Source organism: Monodon monoceros, unplaced genomic scaffold, assembly GCF_005190385.1.
Source record: "Monodon monoceros isolate NGI ecotype Baffin Bay Population unplaced genomic scaffold, NGI_Narwhal_1 Super_Scaffold_12, whole genome shotgun sequence".
NCBI classification, from domain to species: domain Eukaryota; kingdom Metazoa; phylum Chordata; class Mammalia; order Artiodactyla; family Monodontidae; genus Monodon; species Monodon monoceros.
The window spans coordinates 59,586,718-59,612,754 of record NW_021703768.1 but is presented as its reverse complement, the minus strand read 5'-3'; the positions used below and the strand labels follow the sequence as shown (position 1 = coordinate 59,612,754).

The 26,037-nt window shown below is 39.1% G+C and overlaps 1 protein-coding gene and 1 long non-coding RNA gene across 4 annotated transcripts in view; one reads left to right on the top strand and one right to left on the bottom strand.

The window, feature by feature from the left end:
- The first annotated feature begins 3,098 nt into the window (after window positions 1-3,098).
- On the top strand, window positions 3,099-9,582 carry LOC114892298. Its single transcript, XR_003792692.1, has 3 exons — window positions 3,099-3,332; window positions 8,110-8,218; window positions 8,981-9,582. It is a non-coding gene; the product is annotated as an uncharacterized LOC114892298 (long non-coding RNA).
- The window catches only part of HMGCR (3-hydroxy-3-methylglutaryl-CoA reductase), a 53,521-nt gene continuing 31,861 nt past the window's right edge, over window positions 4,378-26,037 (bottom strand). Inside the window, exons 1-20 of one of the 3 annotated variants that reach the window (XM_029217009.1) lie at window positions 25,547-25,630; window positions 20,369-20,556; window positions 19,832-19,943; window positions 19,467-19,554; window positions 18,051-18,135; window positions 17,047-17,152; window positions 13,891-13,997; window positions 13,670-13,786; window positions 13,090-13,238; window positions 12,724-12,971; window positions 12,436-12,614; window positions 11,208-11,402; window positions 10,706-10,864; window positions 10,407-10,564; window positions 9,577-9,682; window positions 7,794-7,964; window positions 7,354-7,494; window positions 7,110-7,268; window positions 6,511-6,665; window positions 4,513-6,366 (exon numbers count right to left, since the gene is read on the bottom strand). In XM_029217009.1, coding sequence (XP_029072842.1) covers window positions 6,312-6,366; window positions 6,511-6,665; window positions 7,110-7,268; window positions 7,354-7,494; window positions 7,794-7,964; window positions 9,577-9,682; window positions 10,407-10,564; window positions 10,706-10,864; window positions 11,208-11,402; window positions 12,436-12,614; window positions 12,724-12,971; window positions 13,090-13,238; window positions 13,670-13,786; window positions 13,891-13,997; window positions 17,047-17,152; window positions 18,051-18,135; window positions 19,467-19,554; window positions 19,832-19,943; window positions 20,369-20,533 — 2,655 coding nt within the window. In that variant the 5' untranslated portion in view covers window positions 20,534-20,556; window positions 25,547-25,630 and the 3' untranslated portion in view covers window positions 4,513-6,311. Of the gene's footprint in view, window positions 6,367-6,510; window positions 6,666-7,109; window positions 7,269-7,353; window positions 7,495-7,793; window positions 7,965-9,576; window positions 9,683-10,406; window positions 10,565-10,705; window positions 10,865-11,207; window positions 11,403-12,435; window positions 12,615-12,723; window positions 12,972-13,089; window positions 13,239-13,669; window positions 13,787-13,890; window positions 13,998-17,046; window positions 17,153-18,050; window positions 18,136-19,466; window positions 19,555-19,831; window positions 19,944-20,368; window positions 20,557-25,546; window positions 25,631-26,037 lie in introns of those variants that run through there. The other 2 variants (XM_029217010.1, XM_029217011.1) reach the window with 2 other exon arrangements.

The following is a 26,037-nucleotide window of genomic DNA, read 5'->3' as shown; positions in this document are numbered from 1 at the left end:
AGTAGCACCAAATTAGTAAGCTGGTCCACTCTGCTGATTATTTAAATCTACAATTTATTTTGTGGTTTGTGACTTTGACTTTTCATTTGTAACATCCAGTAGATTTTTCTGTTACTTCTAAGTGTATTTCTCCCCATGTTTCTGGATACCATGCATTCAACAAACTGAAAGGAATGAAATTTAGAAGCCAGAAGACCAGAGTTTTTCTGGCTCTCTCACTTGAACACGTTTGATTTTGCCAAGACGTTTTCATGTCTCTAAATCTATTTTTCTCTTCCATAAAATAATATGAAATCATCTACATCACAGGATTGTTTGGGGAAGAGTGTGATAATGTATTCAAAACACTTTGCTCTACTGTGCAAATGTAAGGAATGATTAGGTCAACCACAAATATGTGCTATATACTGTCTTTTGAGTGCTGAAGGCGGGAATCTGAATAAGGCACAGGAATAATGACAAGAAGGACGCAAACATTTTGGGGCTTTGAGCCAAACCGTAAGTCATGTGGGGTTTAGCCTATAGGGTACATCTAATGAGGGAGAAAACCAGAAAGAGGCAGAGGCACTTCATGGAAAACCTTGAATGCTGTGCAAAGAGCTTGATCTTCATTCTACCAGCAATGGGCATCACTGAAGGGCTTTCTTGAGCATTACGTATCTAAGAAAAATCAGTGGGACTTGGTGCCTGGTGGTTTGGATGTAGAATAAGTCAACCATTAATGTTTTTACTTGTGTATAATTCTCATGTTAATGTCAGAATAAGTGACAATTACAGTGTCAGTAATAATAGTGACAGCTTTTAAAACTTGGGAAATGAAAGTGATAGTGCCTCAAACAAGCTGCCCAGCAGTCACTGCCAAGCTTGTAAATGAATGTGGAAGCATTCAGAGCTGAAGAATCAGGGTAGAGATGAGTCTCCTAAGTGACCTCTTTTCTCCTGATCGAGTTATCCTTTAATACCTAATGCCTCTTGCTAAATGTTTCAATAGTGCCCTTATCTCCAAGGACTGAGTGAGTCCACACTCCTTGACTTCAGTCTGATGTTCAATGTATCATTTTAAGAGTTTGGCCTTACTGCATCTGCCTTACCAGCCTGCCTCTCCTTGGTCCCCTCTACAAATAAATCATCCCATCCAGGTGGACTTAACTCCAGTCACTCAGTGATCCATGCTCACCTTCGAAGGAACTTCTCTCTCTCCTCCCTTCAGTCAACATCCAGAACCTACTTCAGGGTCCCAATTTCTGACCTTAACTATACCAGCCCCCTCAACCCTCAACTCTTCCTCTCCAGTTGTATGTGCTTTTCCCGTCATACTTGGATTATGCAACTACTGTGACACTGCTGTTGTATTAATCTATCAGCTCTACTAATAAGCCAGACTCTAGCTTATCAGCGCAATTGGCTCATGTATATACAGGAGAGAGTAAATAAAGCATTTCATGGAATTTGTAGAGCCAGTTAAGGGCTTAGAAGCCAGCCAATCCAACTATGTCATTATACGAATAAGGAAACTGAGGGAAAGAAACACGAAGCCAATAACCCAAGGTGTCACAGCTAGTGGCAGAGCCTTGACTGAAATGGAGGTCTCTGGATTCCCAGCTCCCTCAACACTGCCGTTGTCTTCCTATTGTAACTAACTATTTCTCTTTGGAGTAAGTCCTAATTACAGATTTATTGTGTCAGTCATTCAACAACACGGAGGACCGTTAATTTTAAGGTACTGTAACTAGGTTCCAAGAAAAGACATGGTGCCTGTCTTCAAGACACCTTGGTCTGGAGGAAAATGTGGGCAAGATGTACCACTGAAATATGGAAACAAAAAATTTCAACTTTTGTTTTATTTTTTTAGTTTTGCTTTTTCTGATGGAGTGCTCAAGGTTGTTCAAGGTTTGGATTCTACTGGCCTGGGTAGGCACTGTCCTAAAAGCAAGTTAAAAATGGGCCTTTCCTCAAGAGCTTTCCATTTAAAGTTGTTAAATTATCCAGGCTATACCAGCAAGCCAGCTTCAAGCTTTGGCTGCTTACCAAGGGTTGTGTAGTGTGGATGAGATCATCCAGATCTGAAGGAACCATGGCCAGAGGTGAGTGGGCTGCTCACACACACCTGAGTCTACTTTCCTATTAAAAGCAATAAAGGTTTAAAAATGAGGTAAGTTGTTCACAGGCCATACCCTAGATCAAAAGAGACTGAGGTAGAAAATGCACCAAAACTTGGTGGGTTTTGACCATTTAGAGCCCTGAGGCTATAGCCCTAGTCCACACGGTGAAATGGGCAGGGAGGTAGGGGCACCAGTGTTTATCTCCTTTGTGAACTAAGGGCTAGGAGAGAGCTGCAGAATGAGGTTCTTCCATCACACATCATTTAGGGCTAATAATACTCTGGATTTGCTTGACTGTGTCCACTGCTTTTAACATACAATCCCAGCTGATTTTGCTGTGGAGACTGAGACAGAGCTCCCTTCACTGTCCCCTCCCTCCACTTCACCCACTAAACGCTATTTACCATTTCAAATTTCAAGTGACAGGAAAGCAAAGGAGTTCCATAATCAACACAGGCTAGTGACTGCAGTCCTTTTCTTTTGGATTACTTCCTGATACTTCCTTGCCAAGTTGCCTTGACAAAACACACAAGGTGCCTGTAAATGGCACAGGGCCCTACTGCCTTTAGGCTCTCTGCCCTCTGGCTTCAGAACTGACCAGTCGAATGGTCTGTGGAATCAGCTTCTTGCCTCTGAGTGACCCTGCTCCAGGGCCGCAATCCTGGGAAGTTAAGGTATCAGTACAAAGCAGTCAAACTTTGCGGCTATAGGGTGGGTGAGGTGAGGGTACTGAGCAGGGAATGGTATATACACGAACCTCTTTAAAGGTAGGCTTTTTTCCCCTTTGGTCCCCCACTGTCTCATTTGGGAGAGAGACCAGAGACCAAGGGGTAGGAAAGTGAGGGGGAAAAGTGGCTAAAAATGTCCTTTTCTGGGGCAGTCATTCCATTCTTTGAAAATGCAGATAATTTGGTGTTTTGCCAAGGGGGGGGGGCAGGTTCACAGGTGGGGGGCAGTAGGGGAGACACAGACCCAAGTAACATACCTTCTCGTTGGTTCTCTCGCTCTAGGGTTAATTCTGTCTTATTAAGCAGCTATTAAGCAGCATTGGCCTCTCCGTGGGTGTCTGCTGTGTGCTTCTGAATAAACACGACTTTCTAATACCATTTATTCACAGTAACACCAGGCACTTCACACTGAAACCCAGCACCGTTAGAGCAGCAACAGCAATACTAGAAAGAAATGCGGAAGTCCCAGCCCCACCCAAGACCAAGGGAATCAGGAGCCCAGGTGAGTGTGCTGCACTGGAGCTGGAGAATCCCTGGATTACAACGCTCTCTCGTGTCCCACCTCCTAACTCCAGCTGGTGGCACGAGGGTCTCTCCCACTGGCCTTAGAGAACAACTGTGTGGAAGTGTCTCACATCCTGATACAAGAGTACCCACACCTCCCTCGGGAGCTCCCAAACTTGCTCAGGAAGAAAAGAACGAAAAGTATGTGTGTGTGTGATGGAAGGAGGGGTTCCATGCATCTCATAATGGAAAAGGGAATCTGTTAAGATATAAATAAATCATTTGCCATCTTCTTTTGGCTTGCAGTGTAGAAGTTATCGTTTTGCTAACTGGGCAAAGTTCATTCTTAATAAATTCAAGTCATGTCCAGAACAGAAAGACAGCTTGAGAAACACTGGTCTTGAAAAAAAATTCCTATAGTGAATTTACTGCTCTTACTTGAACCTTCTGTACACAGTGGATTTGTATTGATGTTTTGCTGTTCTGTGTCCTCTTGTTTGAGCTCAGACCCTTCAATGTGAGATGTTCTCTTTGGATTTAATTCTCCACACTCTCCAAAGATGAGGAAAAGTCCTGTGCTGCCACATGCATCTCACTGCTCATCAAATCACCTGAGCAGTAAGGGGACGAAACTTCCCCATCTCCTGTCCGGCTTGCCCCACTCTCGAGAGGCCGACCAGACAAGTGATCACATGCCATTTTGGGAGAAAAATTCAAAATGATTCTCAAGTATCTGGGCTTAGTTCTTAGTGGCTCATACACACCTGTTCACCTCTAACTATGGCAGAAGTATAGTCAAAAATCACCAGAATTTGGGATTTTAAAGAGGCCAGCCTCAGTATATAAGCTGTACTTTCAGTTGATACAGCTTATGTACATACCTGCAATGGCCATTTGGTTTTGGCTGCCCAACCTTTATGGCCTCTTCCTCTCAACTGTCATACCCCCAATATCCAAAAGTAGTCCATGATGATAAATCTGAACTACTCAAAGTATAAGGAAGATAGTTTTAATATATGTTCCTGTTGTAGATTGGGAGAAGACAATGGGAATGATAAACGGGTCTTGGGGCACCCAGTGTGAATTACAGGGTACCACTCTGGCCAGACTTGAAAGCTTCCAGGTCTCAGGCAGGCCTGTGTTAATCCAAACAAAAAAGGTTACTGACTACACTTACCAGTATTAACCTCCTTTTCATAATTTACTGGAACTGGGGGAAAAAGTCTAACAAAATGTATACAATTTAGTAACTGTACAAAACATTAGTTTAGCAAGATATTGGTTACAGTCACCAAAATGAAGACTCAAAATATTTCTCACTGCCACTTCCATGAAAAATTCAGATAAAAAGTCACTGGCTGAAAAGTCACAACAGAAGCAATTTAAACTTAACATAAAACAGAAATTGTCAATCTTCCCCAACAATGCAGACACAATCACTCAGAGGCTCTCTGTACTGCCACGGCATTACTGGAATGTTTCTCAGAGTCCATCTTCTACATGAGCCATCAGCTTTCCAAGACCAACACTTGAAGCATTAGATGTAACACAAAATAAGGAGTTCTTTATTATTTATACAAAAGTTGTACATTAAAAAAAAAAAAATTAAGATTCAACAACTCTGCTGACCCCCTGAGGAAGATTTTATGGGTCCATCAAAGAGCCCTGTGTGGATGTTTCAGTCACCAACCTTTTGGCCACAGGACAAGGGACACTCCCTCCACGGCCATTCACACGGCACCTTCACTGGCTCTGAAAGCTGACTTTCCCCTTCGTTAGGCTCAACAAGCAAGCCAGGCTTTCCTGGACAACATTAAAGAACACTGCCTTCTCTGGCCCAAGCTTAGAGTGTTTTACCAGTATATCGGGTGATTTTTGTTTATTTCTTGAACACTTTCAATAAACTCCTAGCACAAGAAGCTTTATTACAACATATACAGATTTGGTACAGTTCTTTACAAAAAACTACCTAGATTTTTCAGCTAAATAAATTTAAGTGTCTTTTAAGAAATTAAACTTGGCTTCAAGAAATGGTAATTTTCTTCCAAACTTGTGTTTTCTACCCCCTGAGTTCTAAGAGAGGTCACAGACTTGTATGTCATTGATAAACAGAGTCACCTTTGTCTAAGCAATATTAAGAGCTCTTGTATCTTTCACAAAAAGCACAAAACTCTGTTTCTTAAAGGCTTATATGCTGAAAGATATGTTATAGCCAATCTAGACAAACATTTGTATTTAGACAAGAGTCCTCTCTGAACAAATAGCCTGCACAGATAAATGCTGTGATTTTTTTTCTTGAAAGAGAACTATTTAGCACTGCTTAGCACATTATTCTGTAATTTGGGAATAAGAGTAATTCTTCCTCTGAAGAAAGCAGGTCCCCTTCTGAAGAATCATGTTGCCTATCACCTCCAAAAATCAAAATAGACCAGCACCAAATGAAGTATTCGTTTACAAAAAATAAACTTAGCTCTTATTTTTTTTAAAGGTCTACAACCCAGACTTAATAAATTAGCTATGAAATCAGGAGTTTTGTCAGCTATAGTATAATTTAAAAATCCATTTTCAACCCAGGATTGGGGCTAGGGCGGGTGTGGACAGGAGGAGGGTTTAATCTCACACTGATCACCATGAACTCCAAGAATTTTATCAAAAGAAAACTTGTTTTTCCAGCTGTATTCTCTTTCAGAAGTGTGCTGTAGCTTACCATCTGTGATACTATAAACGCATAATATCCATGTTGAGATCTTTCCAAAGAGCACAGCATGTAAAGCATGTAAACTTCTCAGATTTGAGAACTCTGCATGGAAAGAAGAACCTCAGACTTTCTGAAAGAGCCAAAAACCAAGCAGTAGTCTCACTGATCATGTCTATTCATCCTCAACAAGACACTGCATCGAGCTTTTTAAATTCACAGATTTTACGTTAGTCCTTTAGAACCCAACGCCTGTGTTTCAGTTCTGAACTGTCGGGCTACTCAAGCTGCCTTCTTAGTGCAAGTTCCTTGGAAGTCTTGTAAATTTATCTTTGACCTACAGCAGAAAAAGACAAAGGAGAGACATACAAAATGTCAGGAAAGCAAAATTTTAAGTTAGGACTTGTATCTGAGAAGTAGGTTTTTCCACTGCATATTTTAAGTATAGGGAAAACATATTAAACAAATCTTTAAGTCTTACCTGTTGTGGATCATGTGACTTCTGACAAGATGTCCTGCTGCCAATGCTGCCATCAGAGACAATTCTCCAGCCATCACTGTACCACACACAATTCGGGCAAGCTGCCGGGCGTTTTCCCCAGGATTGTCTTTGCACGCTCCCTGAACACCTAGCATCTGCAGCCAGGGACAGACACAGCAGGACTCACCCTTCAAGGCATGGCAACAACGTCCTACTCAATCAACTAAAATGAGGGCAACTACAATGGCATTAGAATAGAACCAGGCTCCAGTGGAAGTACTACATTTCCAAGATCTGACAGCCAGTACTAACAATGGAATACACCACAGTGAACCTCACATCCACAGCCTGGCTGGAAGTGCACTTACTCAGAGCAGATGAACAATCATTTGCTCTCTTAATCTACTTTCTCAATTTACTAAGCCTGTGCCTGAACATGCTTTACTTGGACACACTGGATTAGGCTGGTGGGAAACGAATGAAAAGACCGGCTAAAATAGAGAGGGGAGCGATATGTGGTATCAGGTAGAAACACAAAGAATCCCAACGAGTCAGAACTGGGCTTGAGGTCACTGGAGCCTGTGCCCCATGTGTCTTACCTGCAGACATGCTTGCTGAGGGAGCAGGTTAGTCCCACCACCCACAGTCCCTATTTCTATAGATGGCATGGTGCAGCTGATATACAAGTCTTCATTTGTGGGACCACTTGCTTCTATTAAAGTAATACAGTTTGAACTACCAACATTCTGTGCTGCATCCTTAAAAAAACAGAAAGGAAAAAATATAAAACTTCTCTCACTTAGAACAACGAAAGACAAGAAAGGTGGAGGCTGGCGCCCTCACCTGTCCACAGGCAATGTAGATGGCAGTTACGATGTTTGCTGCGTGGGCATTGAAGCCACCGATGCTCCCAGCCATGGCAGAACCCACCAGATTTTTATTAATGTTGACCTCAATCATAGCCTCTGTAGTAGTCTTTAATACCTAGAAAACAGAGTGGTGCACATCTTACATCTTCCCCCAGAAGGTTCAGGAGTGGGTTACCCAGATCTACTTTCTGTACCTCCAGAAAACAAGGGAGTGTAGACGTGGCCCCATGTAAGCCCCATCCTCAATAAAAAGATTATCAGTGAGGTCTGTTCCTGTGAATGCCACCCACAGGCAGATGGGCGAGATAAGATAAAACACCTGTATATTCAAGTTTACTTAACCCTTAATACTACTTTTCCCAATTTTGTAATCCAATGAAAGATTAACAAAATAAAAGTCATCCAATCACTCACTTCTCTGACAACCTTGGCTGGAATTACAGCTTCACAAACAACGGACTTTCCTCTTCCCTCTATCCAATTTATAGCAGCAGGTTTCTTGTCAGTACAGTAGTTACCACTAACTGCCAGAATCTGCATTTCAGGGAAATACTCATGAAGTTTTGAAAGTGCTTTCTCGGTACCCTATTAGCCAGAAAAAAACAAACAGCAACAGCAAAAACTGTATTAAAACACAGTTATTTATAAATCAGAGGCTTTATGTGTATCTAATAATACTAACACTTCTCAGTATAATAACTATAATAATCTTTTCCTAATACGTTTTTAGATATGAAAATGGAGTTCTTCATAGTCATTGATGAACAGGATGATGAGAATATAATGAGAATATAAAAAAACTCATGGAGAATATACTACTATATTCATGTCACTGGGGGGTGAGTACTCAACCCACCATCAACAGGTAATAAATTCCCTCTTCTAGTTACTAAATTGTTACCTAAAGGCCCAAGTTACCAAGCCTGTAAAGAGAAGTCAGACATTAAAGTAAATCTTGTTGTTAACAGAAAGTCGTTAGGATTTACATAAAATGTAAACAAGCCTTCCAATGACTTCCAATTAAGTTAAATTAATTCAATTAACTCACACTTCAAAAACACAAAACATACTTACTGGCAATTTAAGTGTTTTTTTTTTATTGTGGTAAAATACACAAAACATAGAATTTACCATCTTAACTATTTTCAAGTGTATAGTTCAGTAGTGTTAAGTACATTCACATTGTGTGTAAGCAATCTCCAGAACTCTTTGTCTTGCAAAACTGAAACTCTATACCCATTAAACTCCTCATTCCACTTAGCCCCTGGTAACCACCCTTCTTTCAGTCCCTATGAATTTAACTAATCCAGGGAACTCTTAAGTGGGAATCATACAGTATTTGTCTTTCTGTGACAAGACTATTTCACTTAGTAAGTGAACCTCAAGGCTCATCCATATTTAGCATGTGTCAGAATTTCCTTTCTTTTTAGGGTTGAATAACATTCCACTGTATGTACATACCACACTTTATTTATCCATTCATCTACTGATGGACACTTGGGCTGCTTCTAGCTTTTGGCTATTGTGAATGCTGCTATGAACATGGCTATACGAACGTCTTTTTGAGATCCTGCTTGTAATTCTATTTTTATTTTTTTCAGGAACTGCTATACTATTTATTGGAAATTTTTAAAGCGTATGTATTTAGTCACTATACTCTCTTTCTGAATAGTCCTTATAACAGGTAAAGCACAATTAGCCTAGCTAATTGACTTTAACATTTTACATTTCTATCTGATAAACAACAAATATCAGTAGAATAAAATTTAAGCTATACACAATCTTCTTATAAGGAGATAATTAATGGAACTCTACACACATGAACTTGGCTTCTTAAATATGTCTTGAAGCCTCTAGAAGAGGTCAGCTTTCAGGTTTAAGAAGCTTTGAAGAACAAATGCCCAGATTCCTCCCAGCCCTTCTGAGTAGACCCAGAACATGTACAATGTTAAGTCTAAATACATCAAATACAAACAACACCAATCAACAAATGCCTGCTTTATATAACATGAGTTACATGAATCAATATTTACCTTTCAATAAAAATCTTTCAATCAATTAACTCTTTGAGTAAGTAGTATGTGTACATGGTACAAAATTCAAAAGTACAGGAGGGAATAAAGTAAAGAGCAAGTCTGTTCCCCCCCTCCAGGGACAGTCACTCCTGCAAGTTCTCATATAGTCCATCCATGCTCACCTTTGAAATCATGTTCATCCCCATGGCATCACCTGACTTCGACTGGAAACGGATGTAAAGGTTGCGTCCAGCCACACTCATCTGAAGATTCTGTAGACGCGCGAATCTGTAAATAAAAGAAGCAAAGACTTTAGTTTTTACTTTTTTAAGAAAATGGAAGTTATCTTAAAGTCTACCTTAGTTGGTTCATTTTACACATAAGAGAAGACTCATGGAGACTACATATTAAATGTACCTTCTTTAATTAAACATTATATTAGAATACTACTTCAACTCTGTCTCATTCTTACATGCTGCAAGAAGGAAGGGCTGCAGAAAGTCATGTCATCATAAACTTTAAAAGTTCAAATAAAAACAAGCATATAAGCTTGAACTATAGTGGGGTTATCATTTGTATTGATTATATTTCTTTATAAATTTAACTTTTTGTATTCAAAGTAAATCTGCTATACTAATATTTACCTCTATCCTGCTTGGAAAATCTTTTTCTCAGGCAATTCTGCCCTAGGGCAAGTTTTGGTCAAAACTCTTGTAGGGCAAAGTAATAGCCTAATCAAAGTGAGCCTTATAAAACCAACGCACAAACTTACAAGCTCACACTATTTTTTTCTAATTAACCTTTATGGAGATATTCATTTGTATCAACATTCTGCTCCCCCCATCCCAACCAAGCATTAATATTACTTATTTTGAAAGAATGGATTTAAAGTTGATATTTTGTTACATCACCTTAGGCAGTCAATACGTTAACAGTTATGTTTCACCATCCTAGAAGATGGCACTGGTTCTGAAATAAACATAAATGCACGTATAAGCCCCCCCCCCCACACCTGCTGGTGCTGTCGAATGCCTCCTTTATCACTGTGAACCCTTCAGGTGTCTCGAGCCAGGCCTTCACTTCTGCAGAGTCACAAGCACGGGGAAAACGCACCACTGGGCCACGAGTGATCCCATCTGCAAGGATTCGGCTGCTGGCACCTCCAGCAAGCTATGAAGAGTATGTTACAAAAGCACGTTAATCCTGAAAACAGTTCTGCTTGTCCCAAAAGGTGTCCTTGATTGTCCCCAAATTTCTTCTCACTGCCTAGAGTGTATCTTAAAACAGGCAAATATATAAACGCCAACTTACACCTATTGCTCTGCAGCCTCTATTAGTACTGGCCACAAGACAACCTTCTGTTGTTGCCATTGGAACCTGAAATTCTTTTTCATCCAGGCACAGAGGTCCTGCCACTCCAACAGGGATGGGCATATAACCGATAACATTCTCACAGCACGCTCCCATCACCTAAAAGGTAAAGTCAGGCACCATGTGAAAATCTATATAGCAAATACCCAGCCCTTGTCATTAATAACTTTCTTCAAACTTAATGCTTTAGTGTATTTTTCAACCAAGTTTTTTATTTACTCTTTAAAAGTCCTGAGTAATGACTATAAATAACAACAGGAAAAATATTTTTTAATTTTGATGACCTATATCATAAGCAGAATACAAAATTACAGTAAAATGAGTTAAAAAGGAAGATGTTTTATAAAACTATGTACGTATAAAAGACAAGTCAAGAAAAAGACTGAAAAACTAAAGACTAAAGCTACAAAGCAAAGCTGCTCAAATCAAGAAAATAACATACCAAGGAGTAGTTATAGTCCCTGTAAGGCAGATACTGGAGAGAAGAAGGCTCTGGAAGTTTTCTGGAAAGTAACTGTCGACGAATAGATACACCTCGTTCATAGGTTTCCATCAGAGTTTCCAATTTGTAAGCTGGGATATGCTTAGCATTGACTAATTGGATGATCTCAGCATCACTAAGGAATTTTGCACCTTTCTAAAGAAATGGGAAAAAAAATAGAAGGGGGTTGGATAGAGGGAAATGAAAAAAGACTTGAAGAACCATACTTCATACTCTTCATAATAAATAGACCATTTAATACAAACAGTGCTCTCCACAGAACTAAAACACAAGTACTTTAAGAACCCAAAGGAATTTGAAGTTCTAAAGAAGGAGATGATTTAAGTAGAAATAAGAACATCAAAATAAAAACAAATTCTTTATAAAAATGTGAAAACTAAACAAATGTTAAACCAAAAACACTAAATTGTTCAAGTGATGTTCACAGAAAAAAAAAATTCCAATTAAGATTCTGACACCCACCCTATAAGTTTTGTAATACAGCATGAGAGTTGAGATACTGGTACACATGTTAATAAGAATGAGGGAAAGGAAATTGATGAAGAAAAACACAATCTATTCTCACTCATATGCACATAAATTAGGAATGAACCAGAGTAAGCAGATACGGATAGAACACAATAGTCACGCTAACTCATGAGCAGACTGTAGGCAGGACATCCTGTTCAAACATCAGAAAGAAAATAAGCCTCCTCAGGAGCATCAAGCTTACTTTAAAAAACCAAACCAAACAAAAAGCCCCCAAAACCTTTCTTCTTTCTCTGAAGTTCATTTCTGTGTGAAAGCTTTCCTAGGCCTTAACACATATGAGAATACAGCAGTTGCTCATCTCTTTAATAAACAGTAATAAAGTAGAAAGAGCACTGTGACACTTGAGTCAGTAAATCTTGGACTCTTGATCCTAGCTTTACCATTTCCTAGATGTTTTACTTTGGGACATACTTAATTAACCCTCCTGGAGCTTACATTTTCTCATCTGAAAAATGGAGAAAATTCCACCTATCTTACAAGGTTGTAGGGAATAAATAAATAAGACCAGTACCTGTAAACCACGCAACAGTGTGCCCAGAACTTAGGTACTCAGTAGCTATAACTTCCTTCCTTCCTTTAATAAAAAAGCTCCTTTTATTAAGAAAGATACCAGCTTGAGTTTGTTTTATTTTCTCACCTCTGCATTCCCAAGTATCTGTAGACATTCTTCATTAGGCCGCGGCTCCATGGGAAGTTCAATTTCAGGTTCCTGTGTCTCCAGTTCCAGTGAAGTATCGAGTGAGGAGGAGTTACCAACCACAAATGTAGCTCTGTTTGAGGTGTCAGTTTCTGCCACTAAGGGTTTTATAACCTCAACTGTTCAAGAGATCAAAAGAAATCTCACAACACTGAACTTTTAAAAATGACTCGACTTCTTGACAAATCAACAGTGGAAGAATGGAAAATGAAGAGAATAAGAAATCACCTTTTCTTTCTCTGTTTATCCTGGCCTCCTCCTCCACTGCATGTAATTTCTGGTCATTTCTGACCAGTATAGGGTCACGTCTACAACAATCGTCTGCGACTTTCTTTTGGGTCACTACAGGAGATGTGATAGGGTTTTTTAACGAGAGTGTAGATTCTGTCTCTGCTTGTTCAAAGAAGATATACTTGACAGCCAGAAGGAGAGCTAAACTTAGGGTAATAACTTGTTCAATATCCATGCTGATCATTCTGAATAAAAGAAAGCAAATTAAAATGTTATTACTCAAATACAAAAGGCACACCTAAACTCTCAGTAGCATAGAGTGCTATGATTCATAGACAACAAAGTAGGGCTCAGGGAACTTACTTAGAGAGATAAAACTGCCATAGGGAAACACTTGGTTCAATTCTCTTCGACACATTTTCATCCAATCCTAAAGAAACCTTAGAATTGTCTGCTGGAGAAGGATCGGCTATCCAGCGGCTGTGAGCGTGAACAAGAACTAAGCCTAGAGACTGAAATAAAAATGTAAAAATCATGTATCCTCTGCATATCAATGGAACCTAAACTCATCCTGTGCAACTGGATAATTAAACACTACCATCCTCCCATGGCCTCCCTTACCATGAAAAGAAAGACCCAGGCTTGCTATGTGACTGACTAAAGCAATGGCCCCACTGAACGGCTGAAAACATTCCCAAAAAAAGAACAGATTTTCAAAGAGAGATAAAGTGGAAGAACTTGAAAAATCTATTTAGGGCAGAGAGAAAACCAGGGGCCTCAAAGAAATGAGAAAAAAAGATAGAAAAAGAAAAAAAAAAGGGAAGAGGAACATCAGTGAAAGAGCCAAAAATTGCACAAAGACAACAAGAAGGAAAAAAATTGAAAAGCAGAATATGATACTGGAACTAAAAATAATGAAAGAAGAATAAAACTGTATAATTACCATAATCATCTTAACCCTCTGAGTAACTGGATTTGGTTTATTTTCTTCTTCTTCTAAAACTCGGGCAAAATGGCTGAGCTGCCAAATGGGACGACCCTCGCGGCTTTCCCGAGAAAGCTACAAAGTAAGTCAGCACTACGTTAGAAGGTGCTAATTTTCTTTAGGTGAACTAATATGAAAAATATTACTCTTCTACTAATATAAGTAAGAATTGCTCTTACCTCTAAAACCAAGGACACACACGCTGGGAAGAAAGTCATGAACACGAAGTAGTTGGCGAGAACTGACATGCAGCCAAAGCAGCACATAATTTCAAGTTGACGCACCCCTGGTTAGAGAAAAATTAAATGCGTCAGCTAGTAAAGCAGTGTGTGTATTTCTGATGCTGCATACCTCACAAGGACTCTTCCTATGGGTAGACAAATACGTGGAAGTATTAGTATATTAAGCTCTTTGCCATCTACTGGAAAAAGAATTAGAAACTCAGAGGTGCTGTGAAGCCTGAGCACACAGAGGATAACTTCCTCGAGGGCAGCGGCCTTGGCTTCTCCCATGTCCCCAACGTCACAATGCCAGGCACGGCAGCGTTTAATATCCGTCTGGTCACCCCCTTTGATCAAATGGTGTACTCTGTTTTGAGATAGGATATCAAGGACAGTCAACTCTAATGGAGCAAACTCCTCCCACCCCATCATACTACTGATCCAATCCCACGCATCACCACAAAAGCAATTCACCTGTGGACCAAGGACTTTTTGTAAAAAACACACTGCTAGTTATACCATTCCTGATATAGTATCCTAATAAATATGTATACTACTCAGCTCTATTTTCAATATAACCTCTGTGGTGTCTACTGATGTTCTTCCAATTTTGGTTCATTTCATTGATCTGTTTGAAAAATGATATAATGCAAAAAGGCAACCCAAGATCCAAAGTTAACAAATGTTCCATTACAAAATGCTTGCGATATCACTTGGTAATCTTCTCAAATAGAAGGGAACAGAGCTGGGGAAAGATTAGATTACCAAATCCTACTCCCTCTCTTTACAAATAAACTTGAATATAAAATATAAAACGTATTTCTGATGTTATTCACATTAAATATAAAAATGTTTTGAAATACATATAAAAATTGATTCCCTCCTCCCATAGAGACTGCTAACTAGAGTAATACAAAAAAACCCTCAATGTTGTATTTTATTTTCTGAATCGTAATAGATCATTTGACTAAATAATAGAAAAAAAGCATACAATGTATTTTCTAAAATTTCTATAGCTATTACCCTCAAACGCAGAAATTCAAGAGAATACAAAATTACAATGACAAAAGCATTATGAACAACCTATATTTAAAAAGTAGCCAAATGTAATCTTTTCAAACTTGAGGCTATCAAAACCATATTGACCATTGCTTTTTACCACCTGGCTACCTACTCTTTCCCTCTGTACAACAGTAACTACTGTCGTCATAGGTTCTTCAGGCATTCTTCCTTACTCTGTCCCAGTGGTGCAGCCTCTTTGTGCCACTTTTTTACTACAAGGAGGAAGCACCAATCTACAAGTTCCAAGAAGTAAAGACTTTTTAAAATTTTTTTACTGGCTTTCCAAAGGTCTACTTCCTAGTTAGTATGTGTTAAATCTGTCCTTTTATTCTACCCTAAGCCAAATCCCTAATTTTACCATTTCTGTATGGCTGTAAATGCCTCCTAGCTGGCTTTTCCAATATCAAATCTAATCACTTCCTTTGTCCACTGCTCTGACTTATGACCAAACTCATCACCCTACTTTCCACATCAGTCTCCACTGCTTTCCACATCAGTTTCCAATGAATAATCCTTGGTTTCACAGCCCACTACCAGTTCCTAACTAATCCTCTCATCTTCTTACATACTGTTCTGCTTGTATAAAATCACATAGGTATATTTTCACCTGATCAAAAACATTTTTTCTTGACTGTGGTGGCAGTTACATGACTACATCTTTGTCAATACTCAAAACTATACCCAAAAAGTAAATTTTAAGAAATGTACATTTAAAAAAATAATTTTAAAAAATCTTTGCTAAATAAACTTTGAATGACAGGTAAAATAACTGAATAAATAATAAATTTACCCTCAGAAAGTTAGCAGAAACATTATATATATTTAACATACTATCTAGTGAACAGACCTCAACTAATAATAGCAACTAACTACTCTCTTAAAAGTTAGATAATTCACTTCTGAAAGAATGAAACCCCTTATTGAGGGCACTAAGGCACCAGGAAATACACTAGAATAGTAGTTAACTAAGTGTGACCCTCATGAGAAAGCCATAAAATCTAGTCTTAGTTGATTAGGAAACCTTGACAACAGCATGATATATTCATTCTGGCAAATTTCCATATGAGGCCATAATTTTTGTCCTATATAATGGAGTCCTGTGTTTGATATTTAATATCTAATTCTCTACTATCCAATTAAGGATGAAGAAACATATGTGTTGAGGTCAGTGCTGGCTAAGTGCTAAGATGTACTGCATACTGTCTGATTAAATCTTCCTAACCACTCAGTTAGGTGGACCCAACTTAGATCTGTCCACCTCCTGACTTTTGCACTGTCTCCTACATGACAATTAAAATACAAGGAACCAAGTCATTAATTTAGTCCAGACAACAGTAGAGGATGGAAGATGCTTTCTAAATGAGCCTAGAATACAATCTTGGTTAAAAACCAAACAAAAAGCAAATAAAAACACCTTAAAGTCATCAAAAAAGTAGAGCACAGGAAAAGATGATGAGATAGTAAGAGTGAAAATAAATCAGGGGACTTCCCTGGTGGTGCAGCGGTTGAGAATCCACCTGCCAACGCAGGGGACATGGGTTCAAGCCCTGGTCTGGGAAGATCCCACACGCTGCAGAGCAACTAAGAGCGTGCGCCACAACTATGGAGCCTGTGCTCTAGAGCCCACGAGCCACAACTACTGAGTCCACATGCCACAACTACTGAAGCCCGCGTGCCTAGAGCCCGTGCTCCGCAACAAGAGAAACCACTGCAATGAGAAGCCCGCGCACTGCAACAAAGAGTAGCCCCCGCTCAATGCAACTAGAGAAAGCCCGCCCACAGCAACAAAGACCTAATGCCGCCAAATATTTAAAATAATTAATTAATGTAAAAAAAAAAAAGAAAAGAAATCGGTAACCTACTAAGTTTTTGCTAAAGCAGACAGCCATAAGGTCAGATCAGATATACCCACATATTCATACAATTAAAAAATTTTAAGAGTAATGTCAGACTTTTAAAAGTCAGAATTTAAGAGTAATTGATACAATTTAATATATTCCTTTTTCTCTTCTACAAACTCATTTTAAAATATATTAAAAACTGTTTACAAACCTGACATGGTACCAACTCCAATCACAAGACATTCTACAAGAGCATCAAGGGTGAATGTGGGACCTAAAATTGCCATCCCACGAGCAATGTTTTCCCTTACTTCATCCTAAAACACAGACCAAACATATCATGAGGGTAAGGTACAAAGTAACTTTTAAAAATGTTAGAGCATCCCAGGGCTTCTACTAAACCTAATTTACTATATTAAGAATAAAATACACAATATGCTAAGACTAACAGGCATTCCAGATACAAAGGATAATATAGAGGACTAAAGAAAGAAGAATATGTACACTGCCCTGCTTTCCCCGTCCACTGAACGAGATATTTCTTAGGAAGAGTCCTTTGAAGTGGTGCATTAATCCTGCCATTTAAATCCCACATAAATCCTACATTTTATACTTTGGCTACCACTGACAGAAGTTCTTAGTTGCAAATTTTCTGAGATCATATTAGTATTATGAAACCTAAATATCCTTGTCAAAATGCTCAAATGATCATAAATATTCATCAAATACATAATCAGGGCAGAAGTACACGATATTTTATACTCAGTTACTCAGCGTTATTAAAAATGTTATGTTCTTTAAAGTGACTAATGAACACCAAGATAAAACCTTAGATGGGAAATAATGCTAGTGTTAATTCACGGGGTTTAGAAATCAATCTACCCTGAGATTCTTCCATTAGATCCTGTCTGTTCTCTGGTATGTTTCACTAGGTAGATACTCCAATTTATCCAAAAGACATAATACCTTACGTTCTGAAAACTTCAAAAAGGAAAACAGGAAGATTCCAAATTCTAGAAGCTGTGGAATTACAACTGAGTTGTCAGATAAATGGGACAGTTCCTAGGGCTCCTAGGAAGACCAGTCTTAGGACTTGACAAAATTGCAGGCAATTCCTGAATCTTGAACTGTGAAGAAACTCTATTAATCTTTCCTGTTAATGTAAACAATCTGAAAAAAAGGATACTACTAACATTCATGTCTTATAAATAATACCTGTGAGTTGGAACTGAGGGCAAACTTTGCTAGTGCACTTGCTCTGGAAAGGTCAATCAGCAGTAGGAAGAAGGGCAAAGCTTCACTGGGGGAAGAAAAAAAGAAAACAAGATGATCAGGTATTATTTAACAAAAGAAAAAATATTACCGAAAAATCCCTTCCTAAAACAAAACTCCCCCCCCACCCCTCGTCCCATGCCTTGTATGAGCTCTGGCATGTGTTACCTCTTTGCAGAACAAAAGGTATAACCTATATTCCTTTGACATCCTCAAAGCTAAATATATTAGTCACTCAAAATATTTAAGAATATTTTTAATGTTAAAAATGTAAATATATTTATACAGAAACACCTTCTGATAATTCTATAGCAAAATATCATCCTTAGTTTAAAAAAAAAAATGTGTCCCTGTGAATCAACATGGGGGAAAAAGAGGAATACAGGTGTCCCCCACTTTTCAAAAGTTTGCTTTACGCCACTTCACTTTTATGAAAGACCTACCTAGTAACCATTTTTGCTAACCAAAAGAAATCCAAACAAGGTTTTCACTTTGACAAAAAAAGGTGAAAAGAGAAAATAGCATTCAGTGTTTGTTTTGCAGGGAACCGTTATAGAGGCAGTGGGTACCTGGAGCAGACAGAGAGAACGGCACTGCCTGGGAACTACACTTAGCATCTCAGCACCGAGCTGCCATAGCTTTGAACTGTGTCTGTAAGCACTGTGCTTTACCTTGATTTATTGTGTGCATCCCTTCAAAGATGTGTCCCAAGGCAATTGCTTCTTCACTTACAGAAGGTTTCATAGGAAAGCTGTACTTTCAGATAGCAGGGGAAACCTGTATACTGTGTGCAATTCTTTTTTCATTAATTACTATCTATAGAAGAATAAACTGAACAACCTTTCTAGAGACCAAATTGGCGATAACAGCACTTAAAAGCCCTAAAAACCTACACAGCCACTGTTTCACTGCTAGGAATGTATGCTAAGAAAATGACTATGAATACAAACAAAAATTTAGCTACAAAGACATTTATCACAGTGTTGTTATTAATGGGGGAAATTAAATAACCTAACAATCCAACCTAGAGGATAGGGGAATACTAGACAGCTATTACAAATAATTTAGTTTAGCATTAAGGACATGCAAAGATGTTGATAAACTATTATAAAGCATAAAAGTTATAAAGCAGTATATACAGTATGATCTCAGAAGTTTTCTTTAAGTATAAAAAAGTGGGACAGGATATATACTAAAACATTAACAGGTATTAAAATTAGCTATATGATTACATGAAAAATTTTCCCATATTTTCTATAAACTTTTGATAATTACATACTATAATGCTTTATATCATAGAGAAGAACAGTTCTTAACAATATATTTTTTAAAAAAGTATATTTATGCTTAAATACTTACTTCAAGCCTGTCAATTCTTTATCTAAGAAATGAATGACAACTGTACTGAATACAAAACTTGAGAAAATTGTGAAGAGTCCAGCAATACCTAAAATGACAAAATTCAGCAAACTGAAAAAACTTCAGCCTTTTTTACACACACAATAACACACAGTCCCATATGATATTCTGAGAGAAATAATACTATTTTCTCCAGATTATTGAAGTCTCAAATAGCAGAACGTCTAACTTGAATAAAAAGAAATAAAAGTATTGAATACGTGCAGCACACACATTTCCACACACGATTTAAACAAACAGGTAAATTTCCACAGTAAATCAAAAATTTGATAGCACACAAAAAGGTTAATATATAAAATTATTACCCAAAATATATTTTGATCCAAGTTGGCGTAAATTCTGGAACTGGAAGTAAATATACAGGATTGCTATGCATCGTGTTATTGTCAGAATTATGATGTCACTGCTCAAGACATCCTATTGGGAGAGATAGAAAAGAAAAATCCAAATCAAAAATAAGAATTTTTATTTTGCATGCATCATTAGTTTACATACCATCATGATAGTATAAATTTAGGCACAAGTCAAATAAAATATTACAATGCAAATCAAAAATTTACTCCTAATTTTTAAACAATCTAATGTTTAAGCCGATCATTTTTCACTGTTAGTCACTTATGAAAGCTATATTTCTCAAGTAAAGTCAGTTACACTCATTTGTATACCAAAAGCAAAAGAGAAGTATTTCCAGTGCATTTCCATACTATATAAGTAAATGAAAGTTATGAATACTGAAATAAAAATTTTACTCCTAAGTTTTTTTGATTATGTGGTCTCTAAAAGGAGACACTCTTTAGAAATTCAAAATGTATTTAGTCAATAATCAGATTAATGTCACAAACCTCTTCAAACTTTGGACATTCATAATTCCAACCACAGATCTTATCGTTACCAGTAAACATGTTCATGGACATCATACAGATGGTCAGTGTCACTGTCCCCACTATGACTTCCCAGGGATGGGAAGCCACAAAGAGGCCATGCATTCGGAAGAGTCTTGACAACATTGTAGCTGAAGAATCCTTGGATCCTGGAAGGAATATCAAGTATGAACACTTAGTATACAGCTCACTGTATTCTTAGGAAAACATTTTAAGGAAGAGTGCATTGTAAACCCCGATTTGTATGCAGCGTCTTGTATATTAAAAATAAAACTATTTGACAGTATTCCTTATAATTCTGGAAAATAATTACAAAATTAAAATAAGAGGACTGTTATTACTTCTTTACTCACAACACTTAAATCCTCTATTATTCACTAACAAACAACTTAAAAGCAGCTTTTTCTTACCAGTGGTATGAATTCGAGCATTTAAGATCAAACCAAATAATACCTCAGCCCGATTATTATCTGAGGCAGGGAGGAGAGCAATAAAGCACAAAACAAAAGTGAGAAACAACCATTCACATTTATTTTCGGATTACCCTGACACAAAATGCATATAAGCACCCTCTTCATTCTCTACATTCTAGTTATGCAAAAGGTAAATACCAAACAATCTACTTGTTCAGTGTCCTCCTGTAAATCATTATCTTAGTTTATAAAGCTCTTCAAGGGCAGGAGTCCATTAGACTTTTCCATTCCATAAAACACATGGCATAATATGTCACTAGCAAAATGTTTAATAAACCTTCCCAATGTTGCTGTCACCAGAGGTCTTTTCCCAAACTTTAACGGCATTTAATAAAAATGCTGGAACAGTACTAGAATAAGAGGATGGCTGGCCAAAGTAGACATCTACAGCATTGAAAAATTCCCAACAGAATATGGGTTATTTTGACCTAATGACTACCATGGCAAAACTTTTCCATGTTTGCCGGCTAAATAATAGTAATAATAATTTTGATATTCTGGTTTTAAAAAAAATCTAGTATAGTTATTAATCTCTAATATAGGAACTTGCAAGCCTTCTTACACTAAAATTAATGCTTATGATAAAGCATATTAACTACCCATAAAAATCAATTAAGATTTAATTTTAAGGCCACTGATTGACAGACTATCAAGAATTCAAATGAATCTCACATTTATGGTAATAATTAAGAAAGTGATTCATTTATTGAAGAAAGAAAATAGAAAGGAACCAAATTAAGGAAAATAAAGCATTAATCTATTTAAAGTGTTAGGGAAAAGAAAATAAGAGATGCTTTTACAAACCAAAGCAATTACTAAGCGTCACCTCTCACTGCATCACTCAATGTTCTCTATTCTCTACATTTCAGCCACACCAGGCCACCAAATAGATACCTGGTTTCCAAACCACAGGTCACAACCCTTCACTGGATCGATGAGATCATGAAATCAAGTTTATGAGTCAGAACAAATATTTTAAAATAAAAGGAAAAAGAGAAAAAAGCTGTGGGTAAGGCATGTGGTATGGGTAGATATTATTTTTTGAAACATTACGTTTCATGAAATTATACATATGAGTGTTTGTACTGGCTTCCGACATAACATGTATTTCTTATTGTGGGTCTCAATTTTAAAAGGCGGGCGGGTCACTGAAATGTATAAATGTGGCATGCATCTGCCTGTGTTTATTCAGGCTTTTTCAACCTTCCTCCCTGAGGCCTATTGCTCATTTCATCCTCCAGCACATTGCATTCATACATAGCAGTTGCTCAACAAATACCTGCTAATTAAAAATAAATTCTTAAGCTACAGTAGCATGCATTTTATTGACACACCTTGAAACAGACCTAAAGATGACTTTTTTAAAGATATGGATATAACTCCCCCACTTCAAGCCCCCCAGTTCTCTGCATTCAGAGAACATATTAAGGGAAGATGGGGTTGGGAAGAGAGGCTATACATTTCCTATACTATCCTGGAAAATGAACAATAACAAACATACTTTCTATTAAATTAGCAGGGACTTGGACTTAAAGTATTGGAGAATATTAATCATATCTTAGATTTGAACTCTACTTCATTTCAACTAAAAGCCTCATAAGAGCCTAGATTTTCATGACAGCCTTCTATCACATAACTTCCTTATATTTAAAAACAAAAATACAAAACCCTATAAACTAGTCTAAAGGATCAACTAGCATCAGTGTTGCAGAAAATGAATTAACTAAAAACACATTTTGAAACTAGGTCAAAGTTTCTAACACTCTCTCCCCCCAAGCCCCCTCAATTTAGAATATTCCCTTAACAAGAAAATGTATTCTTCACTATTAAAAAGTTAATTCGGTTGAATTAAAATCTGAGCTGCTAGCAAGAAGGCACCCCAATTTGATCACAAATAGGTTTAGCATTATTAATCTATAATTATATATTAGGGACATTATGTTTTCCCTCAAAAGCTTCATGGTAGCATTGTCAATACTGGAACATTTCTTTCCTAGGTGTAAAGTCATCTTTGCAACATTCCGGAAAAGATTTACACGTGATCCCGTGACATGATCTCATAAACCATCTCCAAACAGAGAACCTCACCTATTTGGAAATACAAAATGAGTAACCAAATGTACAAAGGTGTGTCAAAAGTAACTATAATTGCACATTTCCCACTAGCACCCTCTCCATTTCCCTGTGTTTTTGCAAATCATTTAAATGCCATGGAATCCAATCTTCCAACTTCATCATCAGTTGCAAGTGGCACTAGCAGGCAATAGACAGCTCATGCCAATTCAAAGTACAGTATTTAGGCCATGCTGCAATAAAAATAAATTTTAGTTTAAAAAATCAAGTTAGGCAATGTATGCCTTGCTTATTCAGACTGAAGTATGCTGCAAACATTTCAAAGATTATTCAAAAGAATGGATAATTTAAATTAAATTGAATCCCCAAACTCTAATTCAATATGCTACAAAAACCACCTACCATGGCCAATTGCAGAAAAAGATGCTTTGGCATCCTACTCTGATTCTTTCCTCCCACTCAGCACTCTTCCTGTGCTACACATTCCAGTATTTGACTATACACTATCTTACATTGTTCTCATATTAATTGCTGTGTACGTTTTGTCTCTTTGAAGGCAAGAACCATGTAGGGGACTTCCCTGGTGGCGCAGTGGTTAAGAATCCGCCTGCCAATGCAGGGGACACAGGTTCGAGCCCTGGTCCAGGAAGATCCCACATGTCACGGAGCAACTAAGCCCGTGCACCAGAACTACTGAATTCAGCCCGTGAGCCACAACTACTGAAGCCTGTGCACCTAGAGCCTATGCTCTGCAACAAGAGAAACCACCGCAATGAGAAGCCCACGTACCACAACGAAGAGCAGCCCTCGCTCAACCGCAAGTAGAGAAAGCCCATGCGTAGCAACAAAGACCCAACGCAGCCAAAAATAAACAAACAAATAAATAAACCATGTCTTGTACTGAGTCATTTTTATTCCAACAGGATCGAGAATTCTGCTGCTCAACCCAGTATCCTATGGAGAAAAAAATTCTCACACTGGAATCAGGAAACCTGGATTCTACACCCAATTCTATGACATGGTGTGCCTCTGTGTAAGTCACATATCTTTTTATTCACTTATGAAGCTAGAGCTCCAAAGTTCTTTAACAAAGGCAAGTATTAAGTGAACCATATGAAACTGCTATTTTTTGTATGGGAAAAACGGTCAAATGTCAAATATCAGCAATTTCATATGGTCAACCTAAATAGACAGTGATATAGATGTGTTAATCTATCCATGGCCTAGAAACTGGATCATACAAGAATAAAAAGAGCACGTGCACATGCGTGCGCACACACTTCATCTTGAAATGCTTATGCCACACACACAACCGTTTTCATATGTTAATGATGTAATCTTTGCACATTTTTAAGCCTTCATATTACTAACTCCCATTGTCTTTACTGCCAAGTTTATCACAAGTTGGAAAGACACTACCACCAAGCAGGCCCTCACAATCCAGTCTGTCACACTCTGGGCCTTTCTAGATTACCTCTAAATCAAAAAATGTCTTTCATTGCACGGATAAAAAAATTAATTCACAAGCAAACATAAAAAATACATTCTCTACATTGCGTGACGCTAAAATTTTACACGATTACTTAGTACGGCCTGGAAACAGATGTTTCCCATGACTTTTCAGGACCAAGTCTAAGAAGGCATGTCCTCAAAGACCTGAAAAATTTCAAACGACCATTTAAGATGAAGTACATCAACCTCCTCCTACTGCAAAAACTGACTGTTCTATTTGTGAGTCTCCAAGGTACGTTCTTCCTTATCAAAATACCAAAACCAAACATTCCGAAAAACCTACAAGGTTTGGACTAAAGGACATCAGCAATCAGCACCAAGGAGACCACGCCCCCTGACAAAAAAAAAAGAAGAAGAAGAAGAAAGAAGGAGAGGAAGGAGACGGAGAGGAAGAATCGTTTAAGTCTTCGGGCAAGTCTCTACCTTGGGCTCTGCATCCTCTCAATCCGTTTCTCCTGGAAATAACCAGACGCATCTATGCAGATCCACAGTTCTTTCACGGCTCTGGGTAAGTCAGCAGCATTTAAGGTGCTGACGAACAGCAGCGCCAGGGCGTGAGCCCAGTGATAACTGCAAGCCTGGGCGTGAACGCCCACACCTGATAGACCTTCTCGCGTTCCCTCCCCAACCTGCGGGCCTGGCTGCCCCACAGCCCACCAGCATTCCTCGAATTAAGGGGACTCCGAGATCACCCTGCCTGGCACCCTTCCCGCCCCGACGATCGTGACTGCTTGGCCAGCACCGCCGACTTCGGACAGGGCCAGCGAACGCGGCACCGCCCCGCCGGTCCACCGATGGAGACGGGAGCCCAGAAGAGGCCGGCCCGCCGCCCGCCCCTCTGGCCCAGCTTGGCCCGCGGGCTCCCCGGCATAGATGCGGGCCGCCACTCGGCCGGCCGCGCGTCAAGGACGTCTCCTCGCAGTCCCCGCGGGACCGGGGCGCCACCCCGGGCAAAGCCGCCAGCGCAGCTCCCCCCGGGTCGGCAGGAGGTACCGGCTGCCCCTTTCCAGGGCCGCACGGAACTCGAGAGCCGCCACCTGCACAACCCTAACCCGCTCCCGCCCACCGCCGCCCTCCTTACCTCCCTATTTCACCAGAGGCCACAGTCCCCGGGAGCTGGCGCTCCACGCGTCTCCAGTCAACGAAGACGCGGAGCGGAAGAAACCTGTGCTTCTACGCACGCTCGGAGCCGGACGAGCCTGTGACCAATAAGGAAGGATCGTCCGATCATCTAGCCAATCATCTGGGGCTTGCTCGGCCTGACGGCGCTACGTCACGAACGGTCGCCTTAACAACCGCCCACAGCTCTCACCCGTGCTGAGAACGGGCACCGCACCATCTCTCACCATGGCTCAGCCAACCAATAGCCAGTCGAATCCCAGCACTAGGGCCTGCCTATTGGTCACAGAGCCGTGGGGGCGCACGCATGGAAGCTGCCTAGGCGAAGACGATAGGGGATCTGGCGGGTGGAGTGTCCTGCAGCCCAGGACCTGAGCTGGGGTCATTGTGGCTGTGAGAGTACAATGGCCAGGCGTAGTAGGGAGCAGAATTGGGGCGTGAAGATAAACGCAG